Genomic DNA, 12,436 nt, shown 5'->3' with positions numbered 1-12,436 from the left:
CTAAATCTAAGGCTGAGATAACAGAGCAAGAATGAAATCCTGCACATCTTTGTTGACTGCCAAGACTTTTACAGGTATAAGCCACAAGGAGCACATTTGGCAGTCATTAACTCCACAGGAACATTATTTACTTCTCACACTACTTTGGCACACAGTCTCTGGACTAACACCTCAATGCAGACCCTTTGTAACAGACACTGGTAACAGCATGGCATTTTTTGGTGTCAAACAGCTCAGTTCTTTCAGGAAATTGCACACTTCCTTCATAATGGTCTGATGGAGGCTCAAGTTGCTTTAGAAATATATCTGGCCTTAAATATTATTACACAGGATGCTTGATATCCAGGTTCCTCGTGATGATTTTCTTTGTATACATGAAGAGAGATATGCCTGGAAAGCCAACTGATTTTGATCTGGGTCTTTGAAAATTGACTTTACAGATTTTTTTTTTTAAACTCCGAAAACTGGCATCATTAGAGCAAAGAGAGACCATTCCATCAACTAAATCCAAATAAATCAGCAAAGAGTTAATGCATAATTGCTGCACTCTCTCTGCTGAAAGACTCCCTTCAACACACCACCATGTGAATCAGTGACATCAGAAGCATTTTTATCACCAATTACCCAATGCATTCTTATCTGCTTAAGGCAGACTCCAAGTAGGACATGTTTTGCTCATTAAAAATCACAACCTTCCAATGTGTCTATTAACTCTAAAGTGTCTGGTTGGGAATATAGAAAAACCAGGGAATTAATAAGGTGAGATCATTGTGCACGCTAATTCCTTTGCAGGCTCACTGTTCCCCTCCAGGAGTCAAATGGAGACTTCTCCATGGAGAAACAGAAGACAGAAGCTTTTGCATTCATCAAGAAAAACACTGCAGACTGCAAGACCTCTGCAAAGTGAATAATCTCAGCCAGCCTGTTACTGCAAACTATTCCACAGCTTGTGCTTTCTGAAAATTACAGTGGAATTTCCATCCACAACAGCCAACACATTGGGGAACAAACATGAACTCAGACAATGGCAATTTAAACTAAATAAGCTTGTGCAATTTTCTCCTCTGTTCATTATATTAAAGGTTTCTTGGACAAGAGCTGATCTTGTGAACATGTTCTAAGAAAGTAAAATGACAATGGTACATTTAAAAAACCCCAAAACCACAAACCACAAATTCCACACATTCTTAATCACCTTTTGCATAAACAAATGTACTAAACTATATACAGCTTTCAAACCACTTCATCAACATAGAGACAAGAGAAACTTCAGCTCATGCTGTGTTATGATGTGTAAGACAGATACTTTCCAAACAGAAAACTGGTAAAAGACTCCTCTGACCTATCTAAATGTCTTGGTCACAAATGGCTCAACTCCACCATCTCCATGTCTACCTGGGCTCACTGTGAAGGAGAAATGTGCACTACCATTTTACTTTTCCTGTACTAGATAGTTTTGGGGAGTTCTGTGTATATTTATAGTGTGATCTTTCTACTCTGTATAAAAAGTAAACATGGCATAGTTTAAAGACAGATTAAAACTGCTTCATATCCCCACTACCTTTGTCCCATAAAAGCTAGCAAATACAAAAAGTTTAGCAAAGAAGTGCCAAGTGCAAAGCTACACTCCTGATGAATAAAGCTCAGAGAAATCTGAAATCCTCCTTCCTACTGGAAATTTTTGCCAAAATTGTCATTTAGCAACACTATCAAGACAAAACAACATGGGAGAGGCAGAATTAACTTTTAAATAGAGAGGGGGAGAAAATTTACCTGTTCTAACAAGTGTAAACCTCTGCTGCACAAAGAGGAGCTGATATTGTTACTTTTCATTAATCAAAGTTTCCTGCATTGCACCATTAGTGCACTTGAGACTGAAATTCAAGTTAAGAGCTTCTGCACACTCTGGGGTTTCCAAGTTCCATATCTGATGTCTCTGTGGTCTGTTTTAAGGCTTTAAGGCATTCTAACAGCTTTACAGGAACACAACTGGCACGTTAAAATGGTGGAGCAATTTATAGCAACTTGGTTTTTAAAATATCAGATCATATAAAAAAGGATGCTTATTAAAAATACTGATTTTATTGTAAGCAATGTAAAAACATTTCGAAGTCAGTATCAGACTGAAGCACACATCTTTTAAACAATACAAAAATTAAGAAGCTGTCTGAAGGAGTATATTAGTCAGGCAGTTTCTTCCTAACCCTCACTGCTTCTGCAGGTAGAAGGATTCAATCTCCTATAAAATATGTAGATAGAGGTGATTATTTAAATATATATCTAATGAAGTCTGTGTGAGAAAGATTCACTATATAGGGGATTTTATTCCAATACAATATTCCTATCCCTAAACTCAAAGTGGTTTTAAAATCGTAATGCTCCAGACATGTTCTGTCTTCTGGTATTCCCAGGGCTAAAACAAAGGTTTATATAATTCAGAATAAAAATTCGAGATCCATTTGACAGAGAAATACAGTTTTATGATCCAAATAAAATGGAAGGTGGCCTTAAATTGCTGGTTCCTGAAAGGGAAATTGAGAAGCAGAAATTTTTTTGTCAAGGACACTATTCCTGTGTTTCTGGTGATTAAAATACAGTACCTGAAATACCCTTGGAGCAAGGAAACTCCCCTTCCAATCCCCTGGTCCCTCATGTTCCGCCCCCCCTTTAACAGGCTGGAATAAATCCACTCGCATTTCAACCTGACAATGCTGCAAATTTTCTCAAACAAATGGCTCAAGGAGCTGCAGGACAGGAAGGTATAACAATGGCAGTAACTTCTATCTGCAGTGTCCTGGTAGTGTTTAAAACTAAGAGAATGGAAAGTTGGAGGAAGTTTTCTTCAGAATGCTCCAAGTCTCAAAATAGAGCCTGGTATTCACATGTATTTATAGAACTTTTTAAACATGAGAGAAAATTACCACTGAAAAGTTTTGTTATTATAGAAGTGTTCTTATAGCCGTTTGTAGTACTGTGGCTAAGGTTAACATAATAAAACTGAAAAAGAAAAGAGAAACACATCGCACAAACCAACCAGCGACAGGACTTTCCATTCATAGCAGAGTGAACTCATCTTCTAAGCAAAACCACGAGAATAAAAACACAAAATGCCTTAAGGAAGGCTGAAGGACTGGCATGCACAGGCTGGAATAAACCCACTTGCATTTCAACCTGACAATGCTGTGAATATTCTCAAACAACTGGCTCGAGCAACTGCGTGCAAGCTCCCCGAGTGAGGTGCTACTTACTTCAGAATCCTGTAAAAAATCCACTTGTCTGCCTTTACACAAAGAGGACAGAAAGAAGGTACAGATGCAGCAAAAGGGGTCAAAGTCTTCTCAAAATAGTTACTGATAATGCCTGAAGCTCTCTTTGGCCAAGTACTTCATAATTCTTGTTTTAAAGAAGTTTCTCGCGTCAGCTAAGATTCTTTTCCCAAGGACCTAACACTCACCCGCTCAGAAAACAGAAAAGTGACTTCACAAAAGTTACCAAATATCAACATGCATGGCTGGCAAGTACATGTGCAGTCAAGATGATTCAGATAAGTCAGATAAATTTAGAACAGCGCTTTCCTAAAAGCATGCGTTCACCAAATGCAGTAAATATGCAGGAGCTATATCCAAGTGCTGATTCCAAACATCAGAGCAAAAAATTTATTAGTGAAAATCTCCTTTTAAGAGTTCGCTGCCATCTGAAGTCCTCAACAGTGTTATTCCTTGATCTGCCTTTAGTATTTCCATCCATCACTGGATTTATCCACATAAAAAGCTATAGGCTCTCCAACCTCAGAGGACTAAGCCAAATGCAGTGTGGCAACTTCACATAGGACCAGCCTTTTATGGTTGGAACAGTAGAGCTTTGATACAGCTAATCTACCATAAATAGCTCTTGAAACTCAGAAGGATCAAATCAGCTGTTGCAACAGTCCCAGCCTGTAGCTGCTTCAAATCCAATTATACAGTCAACTCTGTCTTGCAGCTCTCCCTTTTATTCCCCCCCATCCAAAACATTTTTAGTCGTCCTCCTGCCAGAAATTAGAAGCTGCTAAGGCAAACACAGCAGAATCAAACCCATTAAATAAATTTTGAAGCAAATGCACAAGTATTCTTACAATTACCTTAAGGAAGACAAGTTTTATTCTCTTAAAAAACAGCTTAAGCAATTGATGCCCATAAAAAAGGAAGTTATCAGTCATGACTTACAATACAAACACATAATTTGAAATAAGCGAACAGTTCCAAGAGCAGCCAGCACAGCTTTAAAAGGTGGGTGAAACTAAGCAGATAAACTCCATGGAGCACTATCCATGTCCCAGATTAAGGCATAAGGCACTGAATTGCTTGCATATTTTTTCTGTAACCTAAATACACTTGAGATGTACTAGAATACCCTGTTATAAATCCTTGAATTACAATGTTTCCTTTCAGGTAGTTAGAACCATTTTCCCACAAAGAAGTTGAGAACTGTAATTTAAGAATTCTTGCAGAATTAAAAGCTTTCAAAATACATGTTTACTAACCATATAAGTTGGTATAACTGAAAATTACCACTAGGACTACAAGAGCATAGTAATTACTGAGAAACCAGTGCAGTGACACTGTTCTGAAAAAACCAAAATCAGGTTTGGATCCAATGAAACACAGGTGAGTAGCATTGTCTTCATGGTTCACCTCACAGTGCAAAGAAACAGTGCACAAGGCAAGTATGTAAGTATATGCAAATAAAAGGTATTTTTTCAACCATATGTTATTAACATCCCACCAGTCTTTCCAAAACATCACATCCCAAAACATCAATTACTCCAGTGCAATACATGAACTCTGGTACTTCAAAGGGGAAGAAGTGTCTTGTGGGCAAAGCCTGTATCTCTGTCCCCTACAAGCACGTAAATTCTGAACATTCCCAGGGCATCCTCCTAAAATACTGGGCAGGACATCTACATCTAGGCATCAATTCTTCTTATTCAAGCAAGGGTAGAAGAGGATTGCCAATTCCTGGATGCAAACTGCTTTAAGGGCCTCTAGAAGCTACTCTAATGGAAGGGCCAAAATATAAAAATCATCATTTTCTACTTTGTTAGCCACACACCATCTTACTCATCTTCGCACTTGTGTTAAATTTTATCATCTCAGTTAAAGAGCCTAGGTTTTAACTGATTTGCAAAGCATGTAACATACCTTGAACACAAAAAGAGTCATTAGCTGCCTACAAAGACAATAACAAAACAACCTCAATTTAGTGTGGGTGGGTGAAATGAACTTGTTTGCTGTCTCCACTAAATTGTGCAGGAAGAACCCAGGTGGATCACCTTCTGGAAGTCTCAGTAAACTCAAAGAGCTATAAGAAGGTACAGACAGTTTTCTCTTTAGGACCTAACAAATGCCCAACTGAATCAATTCAGATACATGGGGGACAGTGAGCTTTTCATTAGCATGGAGTAAACTCAGCATGTGACAAGCAGATAAAACAGACCAGCAAGATCTGCCTGAGAAAGTTTATCACTTTGAATAGAGCTTGTAGAACATGTCATATTATGCTTTTGCATTGTGGTGAAAAAAAAGTAGCTGGACCAACTGCTGACAGAAGTTCAACAGAGCTCTTAAAAATGCAGCAGGCATGCTTGCAGCTGGTATACAAAAAGAGCAGCCGAGAGCATTCTGCCACAGCACAACCACTGGTGCTTTATGGCCTATCCATAACCATTAAAATCCAAGGTCTTTTATTACTGTGGAATTTGAAGGATGCAAGTTATGACATGGAAACACACCCCCTCTCTAGAATCAAGACAGGGATTGCTTGTTTCTTTTATAGAAACCACTCTACATTCATTTTCCATATCACACGAGAAACTGTTGAAATGTTGAAGATTTCAAGTTTGTACCTAAAAAAAAAAAAAAAAAAAAAATCCTGCATGTGCTTTTTCATGGAACACCGGCTTCTGTGACTATAAGCACATAAAGCAGAGCTGCATACCACAGAAATGCAGCACTTTCTTCCTCTTCCTCCCCAATACAAAATTTCTGTAAACACAGAGTAGAGGAAGCCACAGACAACACATTAGTTAACCACTATCCCTTTACAACAAGCCTAAGATCAAGAAGGTGTCTTCCAGACACTATCAGCTCTATCATCAAAAAGAGTGAGACATCATGTACTTCTCAAGCCACAGGTTCTGTCCCAGTGAAGACAGAAGCACAAATTAAGAGACACTCTTTTGATACCAAGGTCTTGTTTTGCAGGAGAGGATATGTGCTTCAATGAGTAATAGTCAAGAAATAACACCAGGGTAACACACAGTGAAGTGCACACAGCATGCAAAGTCTGGATTAAGCATTCTCTTATTTAACAATTCAGCTTCCCAGTTTACAGATATCTTCCTTTCAGCTAGGGAGGAGAGGGGAAGGAGAGACTTCCCAGAAAAAAACCCCAGACAATTTAATAAAAAGCGACTTACCAGCATCCATTGTTAGAATCATGACCCCACTTCTGTGTCCCAGGAAGCAGGAAGCCTTACCCATCCAGTGATTGCGAATGACTCAGAAGGACAGCATGGCTTTGTTTCAGCTTATATCTTCTGGCTCATTCACCCCTCCTCCCTTTTGTGGGATAAAAGTGTTGCCTGTGCCTGGCCATCCCTATTGGCTCAGCTAGGGGAACCTACTCATTTAGCACATTCGAGTTTTTGTGAGAGCCTAAAATGACTCACAGAGGATTTTTTATTTATCTTTAAAAAAACCCCCAAACACAAAGAACATTAAAAACAACCCCCAAACCCAACACAAACATTTTCTGACTTTCTGGGAGAAGAAATTCTTCATTCTTTCACTATCAGACACAAATTACAGTTATTGCAACAGGAATGAACAATTCCCTGTGCTCTGAATCAAGGAGAAGGTGGCAAGTCAGGCAGACAGTCCCACAGTCTTCAGTAATCCCCAGTTCAGCTTCATTGTCTGTCCATGGGAATAAAGCCACATGTTTTGTGTCAAAGCCCATGCCCCCCAGCCCAGCTTATCTTCAATGCAAACTGTATATAATCCAAAACTGAGCATCTCCTGGTCTGCCAGGGAGGATTTGCTCTTCCATTTTATTTTTAAGTAGGCAGAACAGTGAAAGGTTATTGTCTTACTGAAGACACACACCCAGACTCTACAGGTTTAACTCTGCAGCGAGGAAAAAGATGTAATATTTTCTTAACCTCCAGGACTCCCTAGGTGTAATAATTGGTATAGTCTAGGCTCTGCCTGAAGAATTTGGAAAGCTGTTACAATCTATTTGTGAGCCTCCTCTCCAGTGAGATAATAGTGTTAAAAAAAAAAAAAAAAATCGATCTGGTCAAGAGATATCACAACCCATTGTTAACTTGGATCAAACCACCAGACAGCCTAAAAAGTACATTTGGGTGAGCAGCTGGAGGGGGAAAGGAATTTGTTTCTTTCTATATTGCAAAATCCTTTAGAACTTGCAGTCAGACCCCGAAAGGGAGCTGCTGTATCATGACACCATGAACTGTCAACAGAGTTGATATCTGTACTTAGGGATTCGGCAAGCACAGAGAATGAAACACCGGTGTTCCTTGCCTCTGATAAGAACTACCTTTTCTAAATAAAGCGTGGACATATTAGGCTACTGTCTCACCACATTACTCACCACCAGATAACCTAAGATTCATAACTCTGCGATACAACCACAAGTGTATTTTAGAAGTGTTGCTTGTGGTTGTTGAAATAAACAGAGTACTCCCTCTCCTCCCTCCTTCTGTTTTTAGAAAAGGTATCACTTGCAAGTCACAAACACCAAGGTTTGTAGAAGCCACTAATGAAGTCAGAATCCACAATTCAAAGAAATTAGCAAAAGCAGTGCAACTGAATCATTCTTCTCAGATTTCTTGACCCTCTCTCGCTTTGCAGCGTGGCTTTACAGCAACACACTTGAGTCACTATAGTTTGGGGGGAAACACATTTCTAAGGTTGAAAATTTCTGATGTTTTCAGTAGGGCACTGCAAAAAAAGCTTTGGGAAGAGGCATGAGTAATTCAGATCCTAGAAACAAAACTGAAATCTTTCAGTGCATGGAAATTAGGGAGAAATGACCCAGGTGGACAGGCTGCTCCTCAAAAGCCATACTACAGAAAGAAGTACAGTGTCAGAACTGAATGGATTACTGGCTTCATCCAAAGTTTACAATTCTCAAATAGTCAGGACACTGTTTTGACCATAATAAATAGCTAAGGAGATCTGGCAACAGCCCAGGCCATGTGCAGAGAATACATGTTAACTTTTGGGACTGGTATCAGGCATAGCTTCTTTCTTAACAATAATTATTAATCTGAAGAAAAATGCAGCAGTAAGGAAGATGCTTTTGCACTCTTCCTATTCCACCCTTTTTCACCTGACATCTTCATTAAAAATTTCCATGGTCTAAATAAAATTCATGACAACAAAAATCAGTTTTGAGGATGCCTTCAAGTAATTCACTCCCAAAGACTGGGAGGAGCTGTATGGAGAAAATAGCATAACACTAGTCCTTACCAACAAGGTAGAAGGGCAAGAGCTGGAAGACCTTTAAGTACAACTGAAGACCTCGACTCTCTGCACAAGACACCAGGCTAATCCAACATTAACACTCCCATCCTCAGGCAAACTGAGTGTGAGTAACACTGCCAGAGAATACCAGGCACAACAGGTCCTATGCCAAACAAACACATTTTAAGAAAAGCATTATCATATGCTGTGTAAGAGCAAACCACTTTTGACACGATGACATTTCCTGTAAGCTTGGCTTTTGCAGGAAGTCCAGTACCACTGTCCTGGAACAGTAAAATGCAGAAGTTCAAGCAAACTGTTCTCAAAACAGCCAAAAAAAACCCAAAACAACCCAACTGCCTGGTCAGCAAATGGTGCAACCATTAATAATTCAGCTTACAAAGTATTTGGAAAAGCAGCTGAATTGAAACCATAGTAGAGAGAAACAATCTTACTGGTATCTGAGAAAATAAATAGGAAATAGAACTATTTGCCTTTATCCTCAGAAGGGAGAGGATGAAGTTTTCAGTTAGGCTATCAAGAACATTAACCTGAAGGGGACTGCTGCACAGGCATAGGATTTATAAAAGCTGGGCATCCCCAGTGTTCCGATTCTATTCTAAGTGGCAGAAATCAAACAGAGTTCACTGTTTTTCAAGCTACATTAGCCAGCAAGAGTTGGCTGAAATTTATGTAATTAAAAATACACCAGTATTAGAGGGACCACCGTGTGTTCACATATAAGCAAGGGTGCTAAAGTGTCCAGCAAGACAGCACATGAATTTGCACATGAAACCTTGGCTTTGTTGACTTTGTGGAAGCTATGCAATACAGGTAGCACATGATAAATGGTATGCTGCTAGCAAAGTTAACACACTATAAATTAAAAAACCAAAAACCTGTCCATAAACTGCTTCTATTGTAATGATATGAAAAGAGGGTATAAGTGACTCATCTGATTGTGAACATTTCCCAGCCTCTAAAGTCAACTGGCCAGTCTTACTCAGATGCAACTCCAGCAATGAAGTAGAAAGCTGGGTTATGACCTCCAGAGATCCCCAATTTTTTCCATCATTTTTCAGTCTGATAATCTGAAATCCATGTAATTGTTCAATGAATATATAATATAAGGCAGCAACAAGTACCGTAAATAATGCACAGTATTGCAAGATGCTGTGGAAAAACTTGAACATTTTCATCTGAGGACTATATCCAAATAGCCCATGGCTTATTTATCTGACAATGTCCAGCTATGTCACATCAAGTGTGTAAATTGCATACTGTTAACAAACTCTATTTCTGTAAATTCTCTACTAAAATAAACCTGGGGTTTTTTTTGTTTTGTTTTTTTAAAAATAGAACAGAATACTCATTCACATGGTCTAACGGTATCATCTTCTGAAGGTTACAACCATTTTATGATGGTATATGCTAATAAACAAGTTCAGCAAGAAATTCTCTGAAGGCTTGACTTGAGTCTTTGTTGAAAGAAGTTAAGTCCACATTACCCTTAAAAACTAAATTCCCATGACTTTTCACATAATTTTCAGAACCTGCATTAGCCCTGCAAGAACATGCTACTTCTGCTCACCTTCATTAAATTATTCACTGCATAGAAAGTATGCAGCTAATAGCTGTGATGTGACATGCTTGCGCTAACATTTTTGGAGGAGACTTTATTCATATGCTTTAATCCTGAATTGTCAGGATTCAGTTTGTTTCCCATGATCATGCTCCAAGCTCAAGTCTTCAGGAATCAAGGTTAGGTTTTGCTTTTCTACTGCAAGTCCTTCCAACTTTTCAAGCTTTTTAGCACATATAAGAGTAAGCACTGGTCCCAGTCCTTCCTTTCCTTCTTTTTAAGTAAGATGTTAAAACCAGCAGAAGATGATTTCATTCAGACTTCCACTCTTTACACAATGTTCTCCCAGACTTCAGAAGCTATGACAAGTTGCAAGGAAAACAGCTCTCACATAATTCTGGAGCAACAACTGAGAGAAAAGAGTGGCATGTATCAAGAGGACTAATAGGATGACAGCTCTTGCCTGGCAGTATGACCAGAATTAGATACAATTCTCTTTTAGGAAGGTTAAAAGATAGATCATTTATATACTAATTTTGCTGATTCAAAACCACTGAGACATTCCTGATCACACCCAAGAAATCACATCTCTTCAGTAACAAAAATGACGCAATTCCCCAAGAGCAAGATTAATCCCATGCATTACAGAAATTTTGCAAGCTCTGCCTTTGTGGGACCAACAGAACCCGCTATGCACTTACATGCACAAAAAGGTCCCTTTTCTTATTGGTTTGTGTTCACATAGTGAAATGCTTTTCCATAGCTAAGAACTGAAAAAAACCCTGAATCAAAGCTAAACTGCAAATATTTAATCAAAAGTCTGCAACATGAAGAGTAGGCAACATGAAAGAATGTACAGCTCTATAATTAATTAAAATATTACATTTGAAGGAATAGTACATAGTCTAGAACACTTGAAGCTACTCTGTTATACAATATTTGGAATAAGGAAAAATAGAAGGGCTGGAGCAGGAGGTCCATCTTAGCTGCCTGCTGCCTCTCAGTGAATACGGAGTTGAAGTTTCAGGAACTCTTATTGTCAATTTCTTATTGAATAACATTTCTTCCCAAGGCAGCATTAGCATCTCCTAGTTATTTAAACACCAATCAGCTTTTCTGAAGGTCCTAACAGCTACTCTGGAATCTTAACTATTATATCACTGCATTTTATTAAATTAAATATGCACTAGGAGGCACACACATATTCTCTTTTAAGTGTTTGATACAAACACCTCCAGAAAAAAAAAAGGGAAGAAAAACAACAACCCATAGTTCTTGGTTCAGATCTGCATCTGTTTTTCAGCAAAGCCTTACCTTAAATCCCAGTCATCCAGGCCTGACCCTCCAGGTACAGCTGCATCACCTTGTCCAGGTGGCTCACAATCCAAAGGCAGTCCTCCTCCTCCAAGAAACAGACACAACAAAATATGGGTAAGAACCACAGTGCATCCCAGGCTACGACAACCATTTCACAATGAGCAGGGCAGATGCACAAAAAGGATGAACTGATTGACTGCAAGGCCTGAAGCAGCTTAGAGCACATTGCTACCTTGCCCATTCATACAGACAAGATCATCACCACAAGCAACAGCACTCTTCAAAGCCCAGCTATGGATGCACTGCAGCCACATTCACAGAGAAAGAGAGGTCTTGCAGGCTTCCTAGGAATCCTGAGGAACTTGACCCTCAACAGTTACTAGAGTCTGACCCTTTAAAAGCAGACATTATTGAGCTACTAGTTTCTCTAGAAACTCTGAGCTTTTCCCCTAGCCATCCCACAGGAAGTCTGTATTATATTCAGTCTTTCAATAAGGTCAAGCTGCACTGGAGATAATAACAAAACTAGCAGCATCTACCAAAATACTATTACCCTCAAAATCTTTAATTTTAAACAACAGTGGATGCAATCAAAAAACCGAATTCTCTGTCTAGAACCACAGCAATCAGTAGACAGACCCAAGACTTCTCCTAGTGTAAAGCACTTGACCTATCAAGCTGTTCTGCAAACAACACTGCCACATGGCCTGATTTCTGATCCCCACACCTTGAGCCACAACTGGTTTTACTTTCTTCTTTGGCAAATACAAAACATCTCTGGCTGTGCGTGTAACATTATTTGCAGGGTGATTCAGCCCTCATGGAAACTCATGTTGATTAAGTATCCAAGTCAGATTGTTTCAAACTAGCTGAATTATCCCAGCACCATATTGTCCTTAAAGATGCCAATCGCCTGAACTCATAAAAACTTCAAATAACCAAGTGCTCTGGGCTTCTTACTCTATTCTGTACCATATGCAGCTGTTTCTTTCCAGAGAGCAGTGAAGAG

At 39.1% G+C, this 12,436-nt stretch overlaps 1 protein-coding gene across 17 annotated transcripts in view; it reads right to left on the bottom strand.

Annotated features, from left to right (window-relative positions):
* Window positions 1–12,436, bottom strand: part of SVIL (supervillin) — a 129,703-nt gene that overhangs the window by 94,252 nt on the left and 23,015 nt on the right. For 11 of the 17 annotated variants that reach the window (XM_042042967.1, XM_042042968.1, XM_042042972.1 and 8 more), the window contains exon 1: window positions 6,458–6,553. In XM_042042967.1, the coding sequence (XP_041898901.1) occupies window positions 6,458–6,521 (64 nt within the window). In that variant the 5' untranslated portion in view covers window positions 6,522–6,553. Of the gene's footprint in view, window positions 1–3,248; window positions 3,706–6,457; window positions 6,554–11,424; window positions 11,513–12,436 lie in introns of those variants that run through there. The other 6 variants (XM_042042979.1, XM_042042980.1, XM_042042981.1 and 3 more) reach the window with 3 other exon arrangements.

Source organism: Corvus kubaryi, unplaced genomic scaffold (genome assembly GCF_017639235.1).
Source record: "Corvus kubaryi isolate FWS band 111438036 unplaced genomic scaffold, C.kubaryi_AGA036_p1.0 37398, whole genome shotgun sequence".
Lineage (NCBI taxonomy): Eukaryota > Metazoa > Chordata > Aves > Passeriformes > Corvidae > Corvus > Corvus kubaryi.
The sequence above is the reverse complement of the archived record's forward strand: the minus strand, read 5'-3'. Positions and strand labels throughout refer to the sequence as shown.